This window comes from Arvicanthis niloticus, chromosome 8, assembly GCF_011762505.2.
Source record: "Arvicanthis niloticus isolate mArvNil1 chromosome 8, mArvNil1.pat.X, whole genome shotgun sequence".
In the NCBI taxonomy this organism is placed as follows: Eukaryota; Metazoa; Chordata; class Mammalia; order Rodentia; family Muridae; genus Arvicanthis; species Arvicanthis niloticus.
The window spans coordinates 64,797,816-64,824,041 of NC_047665.1; the positions used below are offsets into that span (position 1 = coordinate 64,797,816).

The 26,226-nt window shown below is 38.9% G+C and overlaps 1 protein-coding gene across 1 annotated transcript in view; it reads right to left on the reverse strand.

Annotated features, from left to right (window-relative positions):
- The window catches only part of Cubn (cubilin), a 206,479-nt gene that overhangs the window by 54,177 nt on the left and 126,076 nt on the right, over positions 1–26,226 (reverse strand). Inside the window, exons 37-48 of the mRNA XM_034510433.2 lie at positions 21,791–21,996; positions 20,624–20,808; positions 18,721–18,913; positions 18,241–18,438; positions 13,749–13,895; positions 11,806–11,996; positions 11,493–11,676; positions 7,465–7,639; positions 6,121–6,299; positions 4,756–4,965; positions 4,025–4,165; positions 3,186–3,367 (exon numbers count right to left, since the gene is read on the reverse strand). Of these exons, the coding sequence (XP_034366324.1) occupies positions 3,186–3,367; positions 4,025–4,165; positions 4,756–4,965; positions 6,121–6,299; positions 7,465–7,639; positions 11,493–11,676; positions 11,806–11,996; positions 13,749–13,895; positions 18,241–18,438; positions 18,721–18,913; positions 20,624–20,808; positions 21,791–21,996 (2,191 nt within the window). The remainder of the gene's footprint in view (positions 1–3,185; positions 3,368–4,024; positions 4,166–4,755; positions 4,966–6,120; positions 6,300–7,464; positions 7,640–11,492; positions 11,677–11,805; positions 11,997–13,748; positions 13,896–18,240; positions 18,439–18,720; positions 18,914–20,623; positions 20,809–21,790; positions 21,997–26,226) is intronic.

Below are 26,226 nucleotides of genomic sequence, written 5' to 3' on the forward strand. Positions count from 1 at the left end.
TACAAGAGCATATACCTCAGCAAAAACAGGAAATTGACTAAGAAAGGAAATGTACAGCATCATTGAGCCAGCTGGCCAGTTCAGAATGGAATGAAGGGACTCCAAACACAATGGTGCAGGGAAATCCCAAAACAATAGCTCCCAGTTGGCTTGCTGCAGATGGACAAGGATTCACAGAAGGATACTGGTGACAAAAATAGACGTGTATGCCTTTGGTGAAGATATGTAGAAAAATTAGTGACTAACATCCATAAAATGTAAAAATAGTACAACTGCTGTTGTTATTTGAAAAGGCAAAAGGAAATGTGGGCACAGCATACTACAGGGCTTAGTCTGAATGTAGTTTCCATAATCATCCAAGTGTAGCCATCATGGAAACTGTGACACGTGTGTGTGTTCTGTAGGGAAGCTGCCAGAATACGTTAACTATGAATGTCCTATGTGCACTCCTCATGGGAGGAAGCTAATTCCTCAGTTTCAATAGTAGGACGTGACTAGATGAAACCAAAAACCAACTAAAGAAGTGCAAAATAGGAAATATTAGCTAGAAACAATGGTGTAAATGCTACAAGAAGTAATTAGAATCCCAGAGAGTAGACGCATCAGGAAGGAGGAAAAAAAGAGAAAACAGGCAAATAACCCAGCCCCGGCATTCTCTGGTTCTCAAATGTAATAAAAACATGCTGGTTTCATACTGAGTATCTGGGGGATCCACTTCAGTACTTCAGGTACTAGACCTGAAACAATCTGAAAGCTGAATGAGACCATGTTGAAGTACTAGAAAGTGATGAGGGGATGTCATGAGATGTCAAAATAAATTGCAAACATTATTTTTAAATTTACAATTGAGCAGCAGTGTACTGGCTGGTTCTCTGTGTCAACTTGACACAAGCTGGAGTTATCACACAGACAGGAGCTTCAGTTGAGGAAATGCCTCCATGAGATTCAGCTGTAAGGCATTTTCTCAATTAGTGATCAAGGGGAGAGGGCCCACTGTGGGTCTTGGGTTCTATAAGAAAGCAGGCTGAGCAAGCCAGGGGAAGCAAGCCAGTAAGTAACATCCCTCCATGGCCTTTGCATCAGCTCCTGCTTCCTGACCTGCTTGAGTTCCAGTCCTGACTTCCTTCGGTGATGAACTGCAGTGTGGAAGTGTAAGCTGAATAAACCCTTTCCTCCCCAAATTGCTTCTTGGTCATGATGTTTGTGAAGGAATAGAAACCCTGACTAAGACAAGTAGACAATTAAACTGAAAACAAAAATAGCTTTTTAAAAAAGGTAATCATGTTATTTTCCCAATTCATTCATCAAACCCTTATCTCCAAGAATATCGACCACTGGGGATATCACCAAAGGAAACCTACTTCTGGCCCTCGGGAAGCTGGTGTAAAGTACTGTGAAATGACAACACAGGAAGGAACAGGTAAAGGTGGGGATTGCTTCATTTAGTGTCTTATAATGAGGTGGTGGGGCTCAGCCACTAGAGTGGAGATCTAAGGGACATGAAAAGATAACCAGCCAGCCATCTTGGGAGGAACAGTCTGATGCTGGAGCTCTGAGCATAATCAAGGGACAGAAGAGGGGCTAGGATGGCTGGGTCATAGGAGCAGAGAAGAGGTAGGGGTGGGATGGGGATAAGGTAGAGAAATAAGGGAGAAAGGACCAGCAGGTACTGGTGGGCTGGGTGGGCCTTTGGTAAGATTTGGGATTCATATGAATGAGATGAGAGATCATTGAAGGATTTTTCCAAGGAAACATAATATGACTTGCCTTAAAGATGCCAGGCCAGGTTCCTATCACTGAGATACATTCCTAGCCTCAATATGATCCTGTTTAGACTGGAAACCATTATCCTGGCTGCTGTGCTGAGAACACGGGAAGACAAGGGTAGAAACAAAGATCATTTGGGACTAATGGGACAATCTCAATGAAGGATGGCAGCGACTGTGGGTAGGTAAGACATTAGGTGCTGGGGTTTTTCCAAGGCACAAACAATGGCTCTTGTGTATAGATGGAGTTATAGAGTATTGGAACTAGAACTTAAAAATGAACCAAGACTGGTTTTTTTGGAAATTAGAAATATCATTTACTCAGGTAAAACTGAAGAGGCCAGACATGGTTGTGTAGGCTTTTAATCCCAGAACTCAAGAGGCAGAAGAAGGTGGATCTCTGAGTTTGAGGTTAGTCTGGTCTATAGAGTGAGTTCTAAGACAGCCAGGGTTACACGGAGAAAGCTTCTTTAGCTTGGGTTGTTTGTGAGATTCCTAACAGTGGGAGCTGAGCTGTCTCTGACTTTTTGGCTTGTTCTTAGGATCATTTCCTCCTACTGAGATGCCTAATTCAGCCTTGCTTTGAGGGTCTTTCCCTAGCCTTATTGCATTTTGATATGCCATGTCAATGGGAGGCCTACTCTTCTGCAGGAAAATGTAAGAACAGTGGCTACTGGGGAGAAGGGGGTGGGTTGGCAAGGTGTAGAGGAGAGAGGAGAGTCAGGATATATTGTATAAAAGAAGAATAAATTTTAAAAAATTTAAAGACTGAAAAAGGGAGCAAGATGGATGGAGAAATGTACTAACATTAATCTTATTTGGTAGTCTATTAATCTGTGCAAAGCTATATTAGAAGTACATATATGTATATATATACAAATATGTATGGGTGTATATCACTTCCTAGTCAATAACATATTTGCTATTTATACTTGTGGGTCTCATTTGCTTTCTTCAGCATAAGGAAGCTAGGAATGCTGAGGTTATGCCTCTTACATTTTAAAGTGGTAACATGGCAGGCCTACAGCCCTGGCTTCCTATGCAGGGCCTTTCAATAACTCTGGCAGACAGTGAGATTATGGAGAACCATTCATCTGCTTAAACTCGCTGTTGCTTGTACTAAGACTGGTGAAGATTACCTGTGTGCTTCACAGTTATCTGTGCATCCTGTCACATTTAATGATGGTTTGCTCTGAAAACTTACTTAACCAACATATAACCTGTGTGCATGCAATTATTGATGACAATCTCTGAAAGTTTATGGTAATTTCATTCTGTCTAAAACACTCAGAATTTGTGTGAAATGCAGTTGTATGAGTGGTAATAGTTGGACAGATTTTTCCTACTACCAGTAAATTTCTATGTGAATACATTCCATACTCAGTGGGACACAGAGCCCAGCCTTCAGGGAACACTTACGATGAGGTATTCAGTGTTGCAGGATTGCTGGGTACTCAGCCTCAAATTGGTAAAAGTCAGGATGATCCGCCTTCCTTCTTGTACCGTGATTGTCCATTCACAGATCCGGGCATGAGGATTTGGGTTTGGGTAGTTGGGAGAAGTAAAGGTGCCAGTAGGGCCATGTAAATCCCCACCACACACTGAAAGACAGAAAGAAAAATATTTAATCAAGATATCTTTTTGCATAAGGGATGTTTGTAAAATTAGATTCTAATGACCCATCTAGAAAAAGTTATTGGTCATAAGTTTTGTCTCCACATGTCTGAGAGTGCTCATCTGTATTTGTTTCTTGACTTCTTGTATTTATATCTGTATTCCACTTTTGTCTCTATCAATATTTAATATTTTGTTCCATGAAAAACAGTCCATTGGCAGCATTTAAAAAATTATCAGAGCCCAGAATATATAAAAGACAAATAAATATAGCAAACTTAAAAAAATCTAAAGTCATTACTATGTTTTTTAAACAAGATTTTTATTTCACCCAGGTTAGTCAGGGCATTTAGCAATGTGAGTTCTTGATAGCTCTAGGGCATTATAATGGACTACTTTTCTCAAATGGGCCTTGCAGGGAAGTTTCTCTGCATCTCTCGTGATATAAGTTATTTCCTTTTGGGTATTTATTTGAGTGGTAACTTTTCATTAGTTGGTTTACTAGCATTGCCTTTCAACTTGTTGTAAGAGTCAAGAAGAGAGCATCACATTTTCTTTTTCAAATCATTGACATGTCAGTACCTAGCATAGTGTATATCCTCTCAAGGAGATCAATGCCATTTCTAACAAGTCGTTGAACTCACCTTCTCTGCTGGACTTAAACTGCAGCCTAAATCCCGAGTCCGTGACAGAGCCATCTGTGACAAACCTGACTGAAGCAACATTGCTAGAAGTGTCAATACTGCTAGGAATGGAGTTTCCACAATATCTCCCCAGCAAGTTTCCTGTAAGAGTCAAATAATTAGTCGTGCATATGCCTGGGTAATTTATTTCTGTTAATCTTTTACTCAAGTTGTTTTGCATGGACAAAAAAAATTAAATTTATGAGGCCATCCTTTGTCCATAAAAAATGGCAACCACTGCTGAGAAAATCATGAACAAACGTCAATATATTCAAATACATGCAAGATGTATAAAGAGGGGCCAATTGAGGAACATTTGATCACATGGTTAAAGAAATGATCCAAGTGCTTCTTCTACTGTAATATGATATCCACTGCTTTTCCCTCTCTTTATGTTTCAGGAGGCTCTTTCAATAACCACTTATGGCACTGAGAGGCCTCCATAGGAAGAGGATGCCTTCTCAATGCAAAGCTCTTTCAGTGTGCTCTCCAAGATGGCCATAGAATGGCTACTGGGATACTGAGCATCCAATGTGATCTGTTTAAATCACAGAACAGAAATATTGGTCTTGCCCAGAGCCCATGAATCTACATTTCAAAGACATTAGACAAACTTTTGAAGTAAAGATGGTTCAGAGGCTGAATAAACTAAGAAGTAAACATCCCCCCCCAAAAAGCAGTATTTCACTGACCAGAGGTATGGTTTTCCCAGATCTCCACAAAGTCTTTTGCACAATCAGGGGAACTCTGAAGATTAAAATCTTCAAAACGGATAGTGAGATAGTGTCCTGGGAGGCCTTGGATATGCCACTGACAAAACACATTGTTTTCATACGGGAGGGTCGGGTAACCAATGCTCTCGATGACTCCACTGTCCCCTGAGACTGTTCCTCCACACGAAGCTACAAAACACACACATACAAATGATAGTCTATTATGAATTATTTTTTCTGATTAACCCAGGATAATTTTAAACTTTTAGGAGGCAAGTGAATATTGACAGAAGTTGAATGATCTAAAAATGTTTGATTAAGATTTTCCTAATTATTTTGAAATCTATTATGGATGGAAAGAAAGATATCATAAGCCTACCTAGTAATGAGAAATGGAAGATGACTGTGGAATGTCATATTCTGTAATGCCTCGTTCATTCTCTTGGGACAGAATGTATGAGCTATTGCTTGTATATAAATTTCATCCAGGAAGCAAGTGGTAGAATGGTAAGGCTTGGTACTCTCTGGTGATGATTCAGGCACTGTCCACACTCCTTTGGAAGGGCACAGCAGTTGGCTGGCAAGAGGAGATATCTACTACCACTCTAGAGTAACTATTAAGTACACACTGCATTGCAATAACTAGTCTATTAGGGCTTGAAGATACTATTCAATTATTGTTTATCATATGGATATGATAGCTAGATTAACCTATATATAATTTAACTATAAGGCTATAAGGTAAGTTGTATAGATTAAATACTGTTTAAACTAGACTTTCTGAATTTTTGCTGATTTGTATATTTGTTATGAGAGTGTTCAGACCCAAAATATGCAATATGTGGTATTACATACTTGGAGTGACTCTTCAATATTGTGTGTTTACAGCTCATTAAAAAAAAATAAAGGAATCAAACTCCAGGGGAATAATGTGCTTTTCATTGAGTGATTGGCTTGGCATTGGACATTCAGAAGGAAAAGGTCCAACCATACTATGGGCTATTTAGTGTTCCAAGTCATTATACAAGTACAGTTGTTGAATTATCAAAGAATTTTGTCATTTGTCAGTATATTATAATTACTTCACGGTAAGAGAATGAAACAAAGTTTGATACAGCCGAAAATATTTTTATACACAAATTAGGAAAATATACAATACTAAAGTTTTAATTAAAAATGCATTTTAACATAATATAAAATAACTTAAAATTGGTAGTGACGTTGTGAGTAAATACATGGTAGTCTTCTTCCTAATCTTAAAAGTAGGCAGATGGGAAGTATGTGTAGTTGAATTTGTAGTGATCCCCTGTACCACTTTTTTCCTACTTAAAAATAAAGTATTACCTATAGAATACTTGGCCTTGAATCCCACATAGCTGGAACCACCATCAGTATGAAATTTCAAGTACATTAGCTCTCTTGAGGACGCCCAGCTATGAGGCAAAGTGTGCCCGCACAATCTGGAAACCACTGGCGCATTCGAGTCAGCTCCGTCACGCAATTCAAGATAGCTCGTAGAACAACTAGCAGAAAGAAATTATCAGGCTTTAAAAAACTGGTTTATTTGACTTATTTTGCTAATAAAAGAATTCGTTCTTTAAGGACATTACTTAATTATTATTTCTGAGTGATAGGAGAACAGGAATGAGTCTTTCTAAGCTTCAGGGTGCTTTAAAATGCCATATGTTTTTCTGATGACAATACAACTTTCCATGAATGACTGAGACAGCTTTTACCCTGGAAGATGCGTCCTTCCATGTTCTGTGTTTGTCTTTGAAACATAAAAGTCATTTCCGATGAACTATGGATTTAGCTAAAGTAGAATTTGTCACTAACCATTAATCATTGAATATGCTTCATAGGAGAAAGATCAACTTCTCTTAGAAATTCCATGACTATGGCTATGTAGGGGCACAGCTGCACTCTCTGTGCCCATAGAAGAAGACAAGCCTTTACTAATGTTTCCCAATAAAGTTAAACCAGACTATCCATGCTTATGTGGTATCATATCATATTCGGTATCAGCAATTGCTGAGCAGAAGCTCTGCTGGGACAAGCATCCATTCATATAAATACAGGGATGTTTCAGACAAATGAAAAAAAAAAAAAAAAAAACGTTGATCTGTGATTGGGCTTTTAGATTTACTTTGTTTTCACAGACCATGTAGCTTCCTTGGTTTTCTGCACAGTCACACATGCTGATTTGAGTTGTGATCCTTCAAGAATCCTGGTGCAACCAAGACTGGGACATTGCAGTGTGATTGCCTCTGCTGTTTGGGGCACTGGTGGCCTCTAGTGCCCCACCACACAAATTCTTATTTGTTAAGCAGATGTATTTGTCATCTGTGACACTGAATATGTAGCTAGACAAAAAGTACTCATCTAAGAGAGATTGTATTTTTCCTGTGAGAGGAAGAACAGGTGATCTAAATCTCAAAGCATCACTCCCAGTGTCTCTTGTGGAGGATGTGTTGAGGGTGAAGACAGAAGCCTGCATACATAATCTACTCAGCTGGTGGGAACCACTGCCAGGCAAGGCTTTGAGGCTTCAGGCATTAACTTATCTCTGTTCCTACATTCTTCTGGGCACCAAGTACTGCTGAGCAGAGGACATCAATTGTCTTGAGACACAACAGTTAAAAAATAATAACTTTGGATTGGAGGAACATTAAAATGGAGGTGACCTACGTGGGTGTTTCTTCAATATTGAATTGATCTTCAAATTGGAGCTGTATGCTTCTCCCCGGAGGCGCCTCTAAGATCCAAATGCATTCGGCATGCTGAGGATAATTAGCAGGGTAGTTGGGGGAGGTCAGGTATCCATCAGAGTTAGCATCATGGATGTAGATAGTACCCCCACAGGCTGTCAAGAGACAGTTAAATCAATCTGCAGTCTGGTGAATGAGGACACAGTTACCACAATCTCTGTCTACCATCAGTTTGCATTTTTTCCTCCCAACGTCCGTCCTTTCATCAGAACTATCTTCATGTTCTTTTTAATCAAATAAATCCTGAATTTCCTATATAATGAGCTACCATGAATGTCCCTTTTTATTCTGTCAAACCATCTGTTCTGCTTTTTTGTTAGGTCAGGTGATTTGCTTTAAAATGTGTATATGTATGTGGGGGGGTGTTCTTTGCTTGTTTGTTTTTAATTTTATTTTACTTTTTAACTTAATTTTACTTTTACCTTTTTTGTATGGGTGTTTTGCCTGCATGTATGTCTGTGCACCACATGCATGTCTGGTACCATTTGAGACCAGAAGAAAGCATCCAATCCCTTGGAAATGGCGTTATAGACAGATATGAGCTGCCAAATGAGTGCTGGAAATTAAACCTGCATCTTCTCAAAAGGCAGCCAGTGCAGCTAATTTTCTTAACCGCTACCCATCTTTCTAGCCTGTTTGTTTTTGAGACAGTCTTGGATGAGCCTCACCTGTCTATGTTATTGAGGATACCTTGAATTGTTGACCCTCTTACAGCTACCTCCATGAGCTAGGACTATAAGCATCACCATGCTGATATCCAAATTATTCTGATGAAATGTTTTTTAATTAAATCTAACAAAATGATGTGCACAGCATATCACAGCATCACAGAACATGTGAGCTGATGTTCTACAAGGTAGATTAACTGATTAGAACTTTCAGGATTATAGAGAGGATTGTTGCCGTCTGGGACTGAATCATCTTGAGCTATATTTAGCTTCCTTAATAGTCATAGTTTATTGTCCTCCTGTATTTGATCTAGCATCAGTTTTCATGACTATTAGGTAAATCCTTTTGAAATATACTAATAGACCCCTAGCTTTACCAACCCAATGGCTAAGAATGTCATCATTAGCATCTTAGGCCAATAGAAATTTCCTTGCTTTATTATGAACCACCTGCCTGTTGTTTTCAGCAATGCCTTGACCTATGACTTTCTTTTGTTCTGTTACTGTGGGAAGCCTACAGAAGGCAGCTATCATCCTTGCAGCCATCTTGAGCCATATAACCTGACAACAGACTTGATTATAATAGCCTACAATAATTGAGCACACTCTGATAACATCTTGTTTTAGATACCCAGGATTTTTCCTTGGGTGTGTGAGACTTAAAGGTGTGTGACTTAAGGGAGTGACTTAGAGATCAGATTTAGAGACAAGACCTAAGGGCATGGCTTAAAGGCGTGACCTAAAGGTGTGGCTTAGAAGTGAGACATATAAAATGCAAGAGACAGACAGAAGAGTTGAGTACAACTTGGAGTAGGAATTAGGCATTGAGGAAGAAGACACTTGGACTAGAGAACTTGGAAGAAGAATAATTATTAGGCATTAGGCACTTGGAGGAAGAACTTGGAATTAGTCAGCCACTTAGCACTTGGAAGAAGAAACTTGGAACTTGGAGGCACTAGGGACTAGGAACTAGGGACTAGGAACTCAAGACTTGGGACTTGGATGAAGAAGAGAGACTGTAGAATAAACAGGATTGAATCACACTCTGTCTGGTCTCCATTCTTCGAGTCCATCCTCACTCTCTCTCTTGCTGAACCCCGACCCACAGACTGAAGCAGCTTGGAGCAGTGCAGGTTCCAACATTTGACAGAATGATCTGAGATTTTGGCCTCCAAACGTGGGGCAGCTTGGGCTGCAACATGTTACTACAAAAGCTTCATGATAGTGTCACTGTGTTTGTCATGATAAAGTCATGGAGGATCTGGGGCCAAGTTGTCCAGCTAAGGTATCATGCCACACAACAGATCTAAGGCAAGAGGTTTATTGGGGGAGGGAGTAGAGCAAAAGGCAGTCTTGGAGTAGGGATGAGAGAGAGAGAGAGAGCTAGACAGAGAGACTGGAGACAGAGAGAATGAACAAGACAGAGGTGAAATAGAGATAGAAATGATAGATAGATAGATAGATAGGAGAAATAGATACTGTCTAGAGAGATGATATATTCATTCCTCCATCGGGCATTGACTATGCTGAACAATAACTGCCTCTGCTTATATGTCTCCATCATTGCACAGAGATCTTTGATGGACCTTTGTGGTGAGTGTAGTGTAAAGCTCTTTATAAATGTTTACTAACTAGTTAACAAGGCCAATAGAATAGAAGACAGCTAGCACAGAACCACAGAAATCTCAATCAGCTATAGCCAGGGAGAAAGATGGTATAAAACTCAGCAAGTAACGCCAAGAGCTATTCACACAGAACATAACTGAAGACATGGGAAAGGGTATGGGGTAGACACTGTGGGAAGAGAGCCAGGAAGAAGTCTGGCTTAGTAAGTAGGAAGAGATAAGCACAATCATATTGCTTACGGCTGCCCCAAGATAGCTTTTAAAATCAAAAGACCTTTGTTTGATCTTAATATTAAAGGTAGCCATGTGTGAGGAAAGACAGAGAGATGATAACAGCTGCTAGCTTAGATGCATGACTGGCGGACCTAGAAAAGAACTAAAAAGAAAATATACTTAAGTACATCTGGACTGTCACTAATTTAAGATTGGTCCTGGCATTAACAAAATAGGAAGGTGGGTCCTGAAGGAGGTCAAACCAGCCTGTTCAAAGTCACTGTGCATTCCAGCATGAGGACAGGGATGCCAGAGAAGATGCCCACCTCCAGCAGTGATGCAGCTGCCCTCAGAGCTGCTAACGGCTCCTCGAGTGCCTGAGCTTAATGCACTAGGAGGTGACTGAACACACTGCTTGCCTTGGGCCTTGCTCAAGCCAGTAAGTGCTTTGGGGAATGACTGATACATAGAGATGTTTGTTTCCTTTCCCCAGGTGAAGCAATGATGCCGACATTCTGAATTCTCTCACATTTGAGATCATGCATGTTAAAACACACAGTTTCAGTTGGGCATGGTGGCACATGCTTATAATTCCAGCATTTGGGATGCCAAAGTGGGAGGATGAGGGACTCAAGGTCACCTTCAGCTACACAGTGCATTCCAGGCTACCTTGGACTACAGGAGACATAATTTCAAACAGCAGCAGCAGGAGCAATGGCAACAACAAACCCCCACAGCTTTACTAAGATCAATAACCTTTTGATGCATATTCGAGAATCTGGGATTAAGGTCACATAATCATTCGTGATATTGAATTTGGGAGGACAAGTAGAGATTTAGCTCTGCTGCTTACTCTCCACTGACATTTAGTCAAATGGTATTAAAAAGTAGATGCTACAAAAATTGAATCACTGCAGTAGAATTAAATACAATCATAATTAAAGATAATTAAGTAAGGGTGATTGCATAAAGATTGCCACTGAAATATAGTAATAGATGAGTGATAACTAAATAAGTAATAACAGGATCATCGGTCAGTGTTCTCCATAAAGCAAGACTGCAGCGATGGTGAACAGAGCAGTCCCAGCCCTCACTATGGAAAAAGCTAAAGAACTTTGGGGGCCCATTAAAATCAGTTCATTTGCTACAGATGGAAAATTCACTTTTATCGTTAACTAGAAAATAAAACAAAACAGTGACTTGGAAAACTCAAAGCTTCATTTTGCTGACCCTTAAAGTAGAAATAATACATTCTTTAAGAGGCATCATGCTGAACCGCTAGTGTATGAAGTGTGCTCTAAGGCCTAGATCCATCAATCAAAGGCCACTGCTCTTAACACTATGACGTTTACCTCAGAAAACTTTGTATTTTTTTTTCTAAAATCTCCAAACCAAACACTCTCGGGAAAAATACACATATAATTCTCAGTGGAAATACTTACCTAAACGCTTTGCCTCGTATCTGATCTTAAATCCTTGTCCACCGTTACTATTATCTGAGATGAACTGAATAAACATTTCATTGTCTGATGTGAACAGAGTTGATGGGGTATAAATTCCACAGAAACGACCATTTCCTCCAGAGGGACCCAATGGTGGAGAACGATTATCTGGTCCGTTTCTTAGCTGGAAAGACATTAAAACTGTGTAACATCCTTTATTCCTCAAAATACGATTCCTATCAATTTTCATACTAAAAATTTTAGATTAAGTCTGTAGAGATAGTAGCTACAAAGAGTAACAAGCATGACGTACCACCAAGTAATCCCCCTGACTGCAAGAAGAGTCTCTGTTTTGAATTTGGAAAGGCTGCTCAAAATGGACTGCGATGGTCAGACCACTCTGCACCAGAATGTGCCAGGAACAGTTGAGATTGGGAAGGTAGGTGTCTGGGTACTTGGGGGATGTGATAATCCCTCGGTCTGCATGCAAATATCCACCACAGCCTTACCAGGAAGAAAGAAAGGTAGGTTATTTAAACAATATTGACAATGAGGTTTTCATGCTCCCCCCCTCCAACCCCCAAATTGAGGACTTTCAAAATGTAAGCAGTAGATGAGAAATCTGAAAGTAATTGGGATCAAGAAATGATTTCAGGCACAGTCACTGAAAGAGTACACACTGTTGGATACTCCTAGTGCCATGGTTAAGATCTGAGCCATAGAGGAAAGAACAGTTACTTTCACAAAAGCTGACTTTACAGAGGCAGAACACATGTTAAAAAGAAATTTACATGGTGTGAAATAGCTGTGGATCCAATAAGCAAAAATGAAGGAGTGAAGGAGAGGGATATTCTGCTACCCGGGAAGTTAGGGGGTAAGACCTGAGCAGAGACCTGGATGGGAAAAGGAATAAAGCTGGGAGAGCATGGGGAAGAAAACTGCGGCAATCCAGACAACAGTATGAAGACTTGATGAGGTGAGAGGAGCATTGCTGGGGCTCAGAATGGTTGAGGTAGCATGAGAAACTCAGAAAGTAGCTTGAGAGGCTATGTAGAGAGCAGAGAAGACCTATTCTGTGTAAGAATGGGAAGGCTTTGGAGGTCACATGTATATCTATCTATCTTTCTGTCTGTCTGCCTGTCTATCTATCTATCTACCTATCATTTATCTATGTATCTATCCATGTATGTACTGACATTTTTTTTTAGCTCCAATTCCAAAGAACACTCTTATAGTCCCCCTACAGCCTGCTTCTAGTGAGTATAAAGTAGAGCATTTCCTTTGATTGTTCCATTCTTTATAAAAGCTACATATAAACTGGGAAGGAAATGCTAGATTAACTGCAGTATTAGGTTAAGAATCTACATTAAAATTAAGTTTTTCATACATGGCTTTTTTTTTTAAATTCCATAGACAATTTCTTTAATGTCAGTCTAGCTTACTCTCAAAGTTATGAGACTTCACAAACTGTCAAGGTTTGAAAAATCTCAATGTTATGACACATTAGAGCATTTCATATACAACATATGTGTTCTCTGACTAAACAAGTTTCTATTTCAAGAGCAACTGGCCCTCTATCACATTCAAGTCGATTAATTTCAACCAAGGCCTTCATGAAGGTGTCTCCTGCATCATTATTTACTGGTTATTTCTTAAAGTGGAGACAGCATGTATCCATAGTTTCTTTGATGGAAACTATAGGTATTATCTTCCAGGTCTAACCTTTAGCTAGGGTAAAAGTTATTCTCAAAAGAACTTTTTCCTATGTCTCACAGCAGTAAGATGTACCATTCAGATACCCAAGTATAAGAGATGCTTTGTACAACTAGACAACTCTGGTTGGTGTGAGAACTTAGTAGCTGGCTCCATGTTATAGCAGGTGCCTGTGTCTTTTGATTTATAATTTGTGTCTTGATAGGAGAAGATGAGGTGAGTGATTAGGGAGAAAGTCAAAAGAGAACACCAGAGTGGGAAGGAGAGGGGAGAGAAGAAGAGAGAGAAGGAGGAAAAGAGGGGAGGGAGAGGATAAAAATGGGAAGAAGAAGGGAGGGGAGAAGACAGGGGAGAAAAAGTTAGAAGGGGAAAGAGGAGGGGAGGCAGAAGAAGGGGTGGAAGGAGATGTGTTTTTAAAAAAAAGAGGACAGAAATCATTGAGAGCAGAGTGAGTAGGGGAGAGGAAGAAGTGGGAGAAGGAAGGAGAAAAGGGAGGGGGAGGGGCGAGGAGGAAATTATATGGCAAATGCTTGGCCAAGTTACTCTTTTGGAAGGAGGCGTTGAAGCCTGCTCCCCTGATGCTGCTGTCGGAGGTGAAACGGATGTACATGTATTCTCCAGTTGACCGGATGGGCCCGGGGGTACTTCTGCCACACAGAGCAGCCAGCTGCTGGGATAAGCTACTGTCCCCTGTGACCAAAGAAGGGAAATGTCAGTGTAAAATATATGGCCTTAGGAATCTATTCCACCCTCATTTTCAGCCCAGCCAAAAACTGCTCATATATTTTTCTCAGAACACTCAAGTTCCTAGGAGATAATAGTGTTCTCAAGAAGAGGGGCAGCCAGATTTACATCATTCTGGCTCCAGCTTGCTACGGTCTGCCTGCCCTTAACCCTTTCAATAAAAATCTTTGAGGCAAGTCTTCCTGTCTTCCTAAAACTGCCTGGCAGATCTTCCGGGCACTAAAACTGAGAGGTGCTGGAAAGGGATCAAGGACCATGTTCATGTGAGTAGCAATAAGAGGCTCTGATCTCAGTTACGACGATGGCTGAAGGTCAGATATCTGAAGGAGAGGCTGGCTCCTCAATCTCAGAGCTCATGTTCAGAGATCATTCACCAGGAGGTATGAAAGCTTTATATGACCATTTCCTCAGTCTGGAGATATTTTTTTTGTACTTTTAAAATTTTGCTTTAGTTTGTTGTAAACTAACGACAGTTATGTGGAAGCTGAGAAAATATGGTCCCAGAAAATGTGGCCCCCAGGAAGAGATACGGAGACATCAGATCATCATGCAGTCCCTTTTCTTTGGCTTCCTTTATATATAAGTTTTCATCAAGCAAACTGTGAGCTGTTTCAGGCAGGAGCTGAGTGGGAAAAAGGGGATTATAGCAGACTCAGGGTCCTTGGTTGGGAAAATACTTGTTTTCTGCTAAAGGCAGAAAATGGACATATTTCAAATTTATAGAAAATAAGATAGAATTCGAGGCAGGAGGAAACATGCTCTTTTTATGACACACACACCCCCATACACACACGCACACACATGCACACACGCACACACATGCACACACACACACACACACACACACACACACATTGAATAGTGACAAGTCAGTTTCTGTTTTCTTTGTAATTATCAATACCCTGGCAGTTATAAATACGAACTTTTTCAAGAAGCTGGGAACAGAATTCTTTGGAGAGTGTCTTACATCTGTATACATACACATTTTATTCTGTGTGTGTGTACCTGTTTATTTTAGTTTCTGGTATATGTGTGTACATGCATGTGTGCACACAGGTCAGGGTTCAACCTCCAGAGTTCTTCCTCAGGACTATTCACTTTGCCTTTAGAGACAGTCTCTTCACAGTGATGTGGAGCTCACAGGTTAAGGTTCTCTGGGATTACAGAGTGTTCCACTCCACCCAGCTTCTTTACAGGGCTATTGAGGTCTTACATGCTTATATTTGCATAACAAGCACTTTATTAATTTAGGTTATCTTTCACTCCTGTAAACTCATCCTTTTTTTATAAATAAAATTTATTTCTTAAATTATTTTTTCACTTGTTGACTTCATTACGCTATTGTAATGTACATGTCATCTAGTATTTTTGATGACTTTTTCTGTAGTTATCAAAGTTACAAAATTTTGGTTCATTCATATCAGTGCATGTTTTACTTCTCAGCAAGCCTGAGCTTCACTTGCTAATTTTATTTATTTTCTAGAGACTACCCCAGCCTGGTAGGTGAAGCAATGCTTATACCTACATGCTTACTTGTTTAGCTCATTCATTTCTCTAGTCTCCAAACTAATTCTGGGGCCTTTTGATAAATTTCCAAATATTAAACATGGCAGTTTTAGACCTGAAAGCCATATCCTAAGGGACAATAGTCTGGGAACCATAAACATCAGGTCTAGAAGACAGGTTGATGAGTCCTCAGGCTACCCTGTCTGTCTTAGAGATGTGGAAATCTCTAGAGACTTCCATATAATTATATCTTAGAGATGTGATTATGAAAACCTGACGTTCATTGAGCAGTTACTATTAATTCTTGTAAGTGCCTTACACATAGTTTCTAATCATTTTCTTCAAAAACATTGTAAGGTAGGCATTATTATTATTATTATTATTATTATTATTATTATTATTATTATACTTAGAAAAAGAGTCTCAGAAGAGACACAAGTTTAGTTACCATATTTAAGGGCACAGAAGTCAACAATGACTGCAACCCTGGCAGATTAACTCTAGATACCCTAAACTTACTCTACAGGATGATATATCTGACAGGACTAAAAAAAGAATTACTGATTGGTTTACTTTTACTTTTGAAACAAGGTCTTTCTTGAATATACCAGGCTCACTGTGACTTCACAAAGTAGCAGAGGATGACCTGGAACTTTTGACCCACCCACTTCCACTTCCTCAGTACTGGGATTACAACTGTATGTGGTCCTGGTCCTGGGATTTGAAACAAGGGCTTCTTCAATGCTAGGCAAGCACCCTATCAACTGTGCTACATCCCAGTCCAGAGTTACGGACGTCAGTAACTCTAGTCCCCCTGCTTCTCCACTCTTTTCCATTTTTTCCTTCCATTTACTCTTTCATCCTTTCTCTTCTTTCAAAAATACGTCTATGCTTAGGATAGTTCTATGGGACCTGTTTGGCAGAATGTTTAGTATATAAAACTTGATATGTGTTATCTGAAAAGAATGATTCATTTTTAAACAATAAAAAAGGAATCCTAGATGGGAGACTAGCTCTGATTATTTCCCAAGATGGCTGTTTCCTGGGCTGCTCAAGAATGCTCATAGCTATGCTACAGCCTAATGCCAAGGACCTATGAGGACTGATCAATTGCAAATGACATCTGTCTCACTGTTTTGTGGTAAACAAACTTTAGATATTTGCTTCACAATGTCATGCATGCCTACTAATCAGAGGCAAAATAACTAGTGGGCCAAAATTCCAAATAAATAAAATAATGAGTAAGTAAAATTTAATTCCAAAGAATTTTAACACAATGTGAGTGGACAAAATAGCCAAAATACCAGCAACTGACAGAGGTATTCAACTCAGGCTTTTTAAACAATCAAAGAGTTGGAGAAGGAAGGAAGCTATAAGCCATCTATTCATGGCCACAAATAAAAAGGACCCATATCCACTTGTTACACTAGCAATATAAAATGCTTTTGTTGTTTTGGCACAGAGCACAATTTCTGAGCTCTTTCAACTTGCCCTTTGAGCAAGAAAATGGATAAAATGTGTCAGCAGTGTATACTTAAATAAAGTAAAGTTAAAAGGATTCTGGATTCTCTATCTTTAAAATTCTAAGACTTTTGTTAGAATTTTAAGTTTACTGCTTTTTCAGATACTCATAAAAAGATGCTAGGGGAGGAAAACTCCCAGGAGCAGCATTTATTTCTTTCTCAGATGATAATACAGGTTTGTGCACGTCATTCAGAAGAAAGGGAGCACACCTTAGAGTCCAGGCTTCCAAGTCAATTTACTAAAGGGACAAAAGGCAACTCAGTAGACAGTGATTTTTAAAGAACAAGCAAGCTACTCCATTGATGCCATTCCCTCCTGAAGATTTCTAAATGACTTCAACTGTATTATGGATACTCAGAATTGTGAGTAACAGGATGCATCCATTGAATTACACTATAAAAATAAAATGTAGTGTCTCCGGGGATGTCTTGAATAGGGGAGGTATTCTGGACATGAGATGAAAGCTAGTTGTTCACAGGACAAAATGTCTATGATTGGATCATGTTGGCAGGATTGATTGAGTGCTTCTTGGTGCCTTATCTCTACAGATGGGGAAATGCATCTCTACAAAGTGATGCTTCTTGCTGAGAAGTTTAGTAGAGATGGGATTCTAAGAAAGCAATTTCTTGATATTACAGTCAAATATCTTTGCCTTTTTTTTTCTCCCAATCTCCATTTACAGCAAATTTCCAGGTGATGCTGACATAGCTTTTTTGGGATCCACTGAGAAACACTGATATGGAAGATGTAGCCTTCCTAATGCCCTTTTGTACTTAGCCCATGCAGAGTGTGAAGGGAAACTGTGTGTATATTGTATAGTCTCATTATTCATGCCCCTTTGTCATTGTATAGAAACACTACAGCATTCTCAGTTCTATCTATTCTACTAACAGATTCTTGGGATGATGAGAAATGGATATATTACCTACCTTGTAGACTGGTCTTTCACTTGGATCTTAAAGTCATAGGTACAAATTTCAATGTCTATTTTCATTGTATCAATAAAAATTTAGCACAGTCTGGAAATCCAGACTTATTTCACTCAAAGGGCCTTTTTTTCCCTACAGAGTGTGCTATCCCTGAAATTTTGTGATAGGTAATATAATACTCTCCCTATATTCTCTAAACATTGTAGATATTTCTTCTATTTGAAGGCTTTATTGGTTACAGTATCTTTGAAATTATATACAAATGTATGATGCTAGTATAAAAACAACAGTAATTTCAGAGTTTGACGAGTGATTTCTACAATATTTCTTACCATCTTTTATGATCAGCTTGTCATAGGTACATGATAGCTGAAATTCGATGTCCATGGAGAGAATGTTGAGTTCCACAGTAGAATCAGGAGCATAGATGATCCATGTACAGTCAGCACCATTACTATACTGTCCAGGCCAACCCGGGGAGAAAAAAAAGACAGGAGTGTCTCCTATCACCATATACCCTCCACAAGCTCCTGTGAAATGAAAAACAACATATTTAAGCACTATCCTGGAAGTGCTTCAAAGGGGTTGGACTCTGGGGTTGAGAATAATACAGAGTTAAAAGCATTTCCTGCTCTTCCAAGAGACCCAAGTTGTATTCCCAATACCCACATCAGACAAATCACAACCACCTCAATCTCCAGTAGACTCAATCTCTCTTCTGGCCTTGTAAACACACAAGTACATACAACACAACACAACACAACACAATAAACACTAGTTCTAAGAAGACCCTGATATATTGTCAAACACACCTGGAGCAATGGTGGGAAATGTTCTATTAGAAGTATCTACTGCAAACCACTCCAGAAGGAATCCCCTTCCTGATATGGAAGAATCAGAAGAAAACTGGAATGTCAGAGAGTTTCTACTGGAGCTAAAGGATTCTCTCTGGGTACCACAGTAAGTGCCAATCAGATGGGAATGGGTGTCAAACCCATCAAAAATCTGCATGTAAAAAAAAAAAAAAGCACAATAAAGCATCGTAATTAGGCAACTACATATACTTTCTTCATGAAAAGCAAAATTTAATAATGGTTTTGTATTTTATGATTTTATCAAAGTAGAAAGAATATCAGAAAAAATTTGTTTAAAACAAAAAGTCATGCTTAAATATATTATAAACATTTAAAAGTGTTCCATATAGCTTTGTTGTTGAATTATCCTAATGAACATTAGTATGGGCTATAGCTTACTTGGAGGTTTATAGTCAAATCTGTGGGTGGGAAAATGCAAATGATTGTAAAGAATTCTGGGATCTAAGAGAGAAAAATGTAAATAACAGAGAAAGGACCACAGCAATGCACCATGCACTCAAAATATTTAGTAAATCTCTTCCATCTGCCTTAAAATACTATCTATCATACCTATGTAGAGATATATTTAATGATAGTTTTCAAATAAATGTAAACAATTTCATTGTAATTGCCATAAAATCCTCTATTAAGCTTATTTCTTTCAAATTATGTTACAAGTATTTCCACACATATTGGGCATCATGCGATCAGTCACTGGGTTCTGCTTTGAGCAGTGAGCTGCCAAGAAGAGTGAATGGATCATGGCCTTAGGGGATATGGTAGTGTTTTCTGGAATTCAGAGGGTAGCCAATGTGTGAAGGCAAAGGCCTCCATAATTTTTTCTATTCATATTTTCTTATTTTATATCACTCTTTTGGGTTCTAGGCTGAAGCATTGGAAAAAACAGATGACTTTCTCTCTTGTTAAGTCTGTTGACTCTGAGTATGCACTATGCCTCCTTCCTTTCTCTCCACCTCTAACACTGAGACTTCCATCTATAGTAAGGATTTCTCTAAATAAAATGTCTAGGTTGCTATTGAGGTTTGGTCTCTTTCTATATTTTGTATTACTAAATTTTGTACCCCAAAGTCTAGGCCTATGAATGAGTTATCACATTTACAAGCTTTGATTGTGGAAACCTTGTTCCTTAATTTAATACTATTGGTAAAATAAAATTTGCTATAGCCAATTACTGGAGAGATTAGAGGGAGGTTGAGTTTGAGTTAATTACTTGACAGAGGAGGGAGGTCGAGTTTGAGTTAATTACTTGACAGAGTAAGGATAGACCAGAGAGGAAGGAGGAAGAACAGAAGAAGATGAAAACCCGCCATGAGGAGAGATGGACCATGAGCACATGGCCAGGAGAAACAACAAGTATTTGGGGTATGCCTCTGGGAAGGTAGCCAGGATAACAGTTACAAGAGTAGATTAGGGGTTAGCCCCCAATAATTGTCAAAGCCAAATAAAATAAGTATAGTCTGAGTCTCACTTTTTTGAAAGCTGGTCAGGGGTAAGCTTATATTGCTTTCACTACATGTTGCTTCAATGAAAATAGCAAACAAGACAAGCAAATCAAAGGAGAAATGGGGTAACAGGATAGAAGAAACACATACTAGGATAAATAGGCATGCGCAGAGTCAATAGCACTGTCATTATAATGCTGAAAACTAATTTGATATAGAATAGAAAATAACAAATCCAATACAAGGATTACTTTTGTACAGATGGCGGTGAGACAGTTAAGAGGTGGTAGGACCATCACTTATGTCTGTTATTTACTTGAATAGAAATGAATTTCGTCTTAGTTTTGTCAATAGTACCCATCAAAGTATATAAATATCCCCCTCACAAAAAACATTACCTTTAAATTGTCGTAAAAGCAGTTTGTCGTCGATTCTATGTCCATCTCTAAGATTCTACCATGGATAATATGAGATGGATCCACATTTACTATCCATCTGTAGTTGGAGTTATGAGGGTAATTTCCAGGCCAGAAGGGAGATGCGATTTTCCCATGAGTTCCCACAATATTATCATTGCCAAATACTAAGACAGAAAACAGAATTGTAAATCAGACTTATTTAGAATTGTTCTTTAAGTAAATGAAAAACAAAACTAAACTAAACCGAGAACAAAAACAAAGGACAAGACTATTGGAAAGAATGAGCTTTTAATTGACTGCCATTTCTTTTCTGACTGCTGAAAGAAATACTGCTTCGTCTTTGATTTTCTGGACTATTAGCTCAAGGATGACTCTTGAATGGAATTCCATCTCCTTAGAGGGCTGCAGGGTATGAAAAGATGGGGCAACTTCCCATGTGAAAGGATTCCCCAGACAGCAGGGGACTTGGTGAGTAAGTAGGGTGTCATCTCACACCTTAGTTATAATTACTAATTTTTTTGTTTATGAAAGAAAACAAATTTTTAAAATTCTATATGAGAATCAACATAGAGTGTTGCCGATCATGGAAAAACTTGTTAAATAATAAAAATAATTAATGTTTTATCTGCATTTGAAAGAATAGCCAAGGTTTTATCTGAATGATTAAGCCAAACTCAAAATAATTCTAAAGGTCTAAATTTGAAGAATTTATTTAAAAGACTAAGTAAACACGTTTGATAGAACTTTATCTGCCTGAAGTATATTTAAAGGTCCATTTGCACAATGCCATAAACATTACTAGCACGTTAATAGGAAACTGGAGCCTGAGAAGAATGCTCAAAGCATGGAGCACACTTTCCTTTTCCATCAGTGAGCCATCCATAAATAATTGATTTTTTTTCTGGTATTTTATTTTACAATCTTGGAGTTGTAAAATAAATAAATAAACATTTATTTATTTATTTATTTATTTTACAGAAATATTTTACATAAATAATTGATTTTTTCTGGTATTTTATTTTACAATCTTGGAAAAGAAGGTAGCGTGTAGGATTGTTTTTAGTTAATACATTATTAAACCTTTCATCATTATTCCTAGTTTGCAGGATGCATTCTGGAAGCTGTTATGGAAACAAACTGTCTTACTCTTTTTGAACCTGGCTTGGAAGCCCATGCCAGTGCCTGAGCCATCAGAGACAAATCTGATCCACAGATTATGTCCCTCGATAGATGAATAATTGCCAGGGAGGGAGTTGCCACAGTATCGTCCTATCAAGTGGCCCGTGGCATTTCCTTCTCGGATTTCCACAAAATCCTTGTTACAGTTTAGAGAGTTCTCCAACTGGAAGGATCTAATTTAGAAACAAACAAACAAACAAACAGTTAAACAAAGCATACACAAAACAAATATGAGATTATCCTGATTCCAGTTCCAGAAGATCCAAACCCCTCTTCTGACCCCATGGGCCAAAAGAGTTCAATACTAAAAATGTTGCTACAATAATTAAATATCCTTCTGGAGTAAGGAAAAAAAACTCAATTTTTTTCTTTATATGCTGAAATAAATTTACATTTTTTATAGATTCACTCAAATATAACAAATATAAACTTACTACAGAAGATACTATCTTTGGAACTTTGACATAAGCAAATGCAAAATAGTACTTCCTGTAAGATAAACAGTATAATTCAGGCTCAATTTTATTACATTTAGTGTTATCCCTAATGTGAAATATACCAAAGTTGCTTTATTCTGTTTCAAAGAAAAGAGAGAGGTGAATCTTCTCTCATCTCAGAAGGTGAATCCAGGGACTCACTGTGAAAGCATTCTGCTGAAACATGCAGTATGACCCAGTAACCCAGCACCACATGAGAGCTCGCTTGAAGTAAAGAATCTGGATTCCACATGCTATCCTGGACACTTTTTTCCCCTTTCACTTACAGATTTTTTTCTTGTATATTATTGCTCCTAATTTTGTTTTTATAGGTTTTCTCTGTGTATGACTGTGTCTCAGACTGTGTTTCTTGTGCTTGTTCTTTTTTTGTTTTTCTGTTTTGTTTTGTGCTATACTTGTTTATTTTTATATCATTTTCTTTATAATAATTATTAATATTTTAGGTGATTATATTATAATGAGAGGGGAAAGTGTAGATTTGTTTGGGTGAGGAAATAGGGATGACCTGGAAAGAACTGGAGGCAGGGAAACCATAATCAGAATATATTATATGAAAATATATTTTCAATAAAAAATAGATAATTGTATATTCAGCAGGTTGGAGGGAGAATCTACCCCTAAATGGCAACTAAATCAGGGTATGAAATTTAGCAAAACTCAGGTGATCTGAATGTTCCTTAAAATTCTGACCAGTGATCTGGGAGACTACACAGGGAAGGCCTCTTCTAAGTATCAGACTGTCTTACAGAAGTAAAGAGCCAGAACGGCTTCCCATCAGGAATTACAGTGGTGATACTTATAAAAGTCAAACAAAAGTTCTTATGAAAGCTTTATTCTTAGAAGTCTTTGTTTTAGACTAGTACACTTAATAAGCAATCTACCCTTTGGCAAAGATCTGTCAGTAAAAATATAACATGTAACAAAAATAATACCCTTTCTGTTCCTCATTGTCTCATTTCTTTCTGTTCTGCTACCAGAAGCAGCCATTTCCTCAAAGGCCTCTGCTGGCACGAAGTACAGTTTCTGTTTGTCCCTTTGAATATCTGTTTTATAGTAGAAATAGGTTTTATTTCTCCTCTCTCCTTTTCATTGCAAATTCAACCATAATCTATCCATTTTTTTCCTCTCTGCTCAGTTTCACCACAGCATCTATAATCTAAACCCTATGTCTGAGAGCTTGATGTGGTTCATGTGCCTCTCACACACCGCAGGGAAGAGTTCTAGGACACATCTGGATGTAGTTTAGATCAAGACAGAAATAACTCGCGGGGCCTTGCCAGAAAGCCTCCCTCACCAGCATTAGCACACACGGCAAAAGCAGCTTGCATTCTCTAAAAGCCACTTCAACAAAAAAGACTCAGGCAAGGAACACAAAGCCCAAAGAAACACCATACATGTGAGCAAGGGAACAGCTGAGTCACCAAGATTTTTCTGTTTAGTAATTAGGACTTCATGTCTAATTAGTGAAATGGATGACCCTTTCTGTCCTTGTCTGCTTTCTGTTGCTGTGATAGACACCATTACCGAGACTAACTTGAAAAGGAAAGAGTTTATTTGGTTTATAGGTTACAGACCCTCATACAGACAGGTAAGGCAGAGGCTCTAGGCAGAAATCTAGAGGAAGGAACTGAAGCAGAGACCAAGAAGGAACACTGCTTCCAGCCTTATGTCCAGGCTGACATTCACCTGCCATTCTTCTACAGTTCACAATCACACTGGGCTGGGCCTGCCCACAGCAGTTAATAATTAAGACAATGCCCTATAGACATGTCAACAGACTAACTTTCCATTGTTGTTTCGGTGTGTCAAGTTGAAAACCAAGGTAAGCACCCATGTTCCAGCCTAGTGTGGACCATGAAGTGTGGTTCCAGAAACACCATAGAGAATTCTTCAGTCGTAACAAAGAATGAAAGAAATAGTCTTCACTGAACACTGCTTTATCATGGCCTTGGGCTATGAATTTTAAAATGTAGTATGTTTAATCTTAACAGGGGCCCTTCAAGTTCATTTTTGTCTCTCCAAGGATGAAATGAGTCTTTTGAGGTTTCAACTCAATGGCTTCTTAAAGTTGATTTATCAGTAAATTTGTTAAAAACCGTTAGAGATTAGTTCAAATGCTTTGTTTCAATCGGGAATCTTTATGTCCAAATGCTAAAGGTCCTTGTCCCCAACTGGTTTTCAATCAATCAATAAAGATGCCAGTGGCCAATGGCTGGGCAAAGGGAGATGGGGCAGGACCCTTAGAGTTGAGCAGGCTAGAACACAGGGGAGGGAAAAGGGAGATTTCCGTGAGTCTGGAAAGAAGGATGGGACACAGGAGCTGCAGAGAGAAAGCCAACCAGCCATGTAAGAATTCAGGTGAGTGGCTACTGGCCACTTCCTGGATTGGACATGGGGTAGCAGGCGAAGGTTTAAGAGTGCTCACCCTTTTAGGAGCCAAGGCATTTTGAAATTAACCGGTTGTGTGTGTGTGTGTGTGTGTGTGTGTGTGTGTGTGTGTGTGTTCCATTTGAGAATCCAACAGCGTTCCTGGGCAGGTGGCTGGAAGCACACAGCCTACATGGAGTACAAAGTAGTATAACCCAAACTCAGTGCTACAAAGAACAGAAAGCATAGATGTACTAAATATTCCCAGGACCTACCCTAATTCCTGGAACCACTGACCATCAGAGGAGTGTACAACATAAATGAGGTAGAGGTAGGGGGAAAAAGACCAAGAAAAGAGGTTCAAGTACTTGGCAAGCTGGGAGGTATGACAAGTTACATGAGGGACCTTGAACTTCATCATTAAGACTGGAGAGTACTTTTCTCATCACTGTCTATAAGGCACTCCCAAGGAAGCATCATTCATCCTCTATGTGCTCAAGGTATTGAAAAATATGTGTTTAATAGAAACACATATCATGGAGAGATTATTAGATGCACACTTGTACAATTTCTTATTACATACGAATGTCATAATTACAGTGAAAATGAACCTCAAACATTCCCACATGGCAGTTTAAACTGGCATTGTCTTTCAGGCACAGGAAGACTGTCTTTGCTTATGTCACTTGCACCCTGAGAAAGCATGAGCTGACTGATGAATTTAAGAAAGCAACTTGAAAGGTTTGAGCTTGTCTCATTTTTAATCAGTTCTTGTTGCACATGGCCATGTTTCCAAGGAAGGGCCAGCAAAGAATGTTCTTCTCTCAATGTGGAGGCACTTCACAGCCAGGCATTGCCATGCATGCCTGTTGTCCCTGCACGACAAGGAAAGGCAGGAGGATCATTGCTGTGCAAGCCTTCTATCTCTGCATGGCAAGGTGAGGATCACAAGTTTTAGGTCATTGTAGGGTACACACTGAAGATATGTAAAAAATAACAACAGTAGCAAAGAATGATTTCAACTTGACCCCAATAATGTAGTATGGCACATGACTTTGAATTCAAAATGGTAACTTAAATACTAACATATTTCTTTGCTTGCTATCTATCCATCTATCTGTCTGTGGGTCTATTTTTATTTATTTATTTTTGAGACAGTGTCTCTCTCTGTAGCCCTGGCTGTCCTGGAGCATACTATATAAACCATGCCAGCCTCGGATTTAAAGAGATCTGCCTGTCTCTCCTCTGAGTACTGGATTAAAGATGTGGTTGCTCATTGGAACCTCTCTACTAAGGAATGGCTGTTTAGTCTAACCTAGGTCTACTTGGAACATACAAGATCTCCCATTCACTCCAATCCATAGTCCATGTTCCCAAAGCGTCCATATTCAATGAGAAACTTGAAAGCAATTTAAGAATCAACGGCTAATTTAAATAACTAAATTAAGAGCCTATCCAAGATCACTTCTCTGATAGGAAAGGAAGGGTGGCTTAGAATAGGGATATAGTGTGTGGGTAAAGAAGGCTGAAAGATTCTTA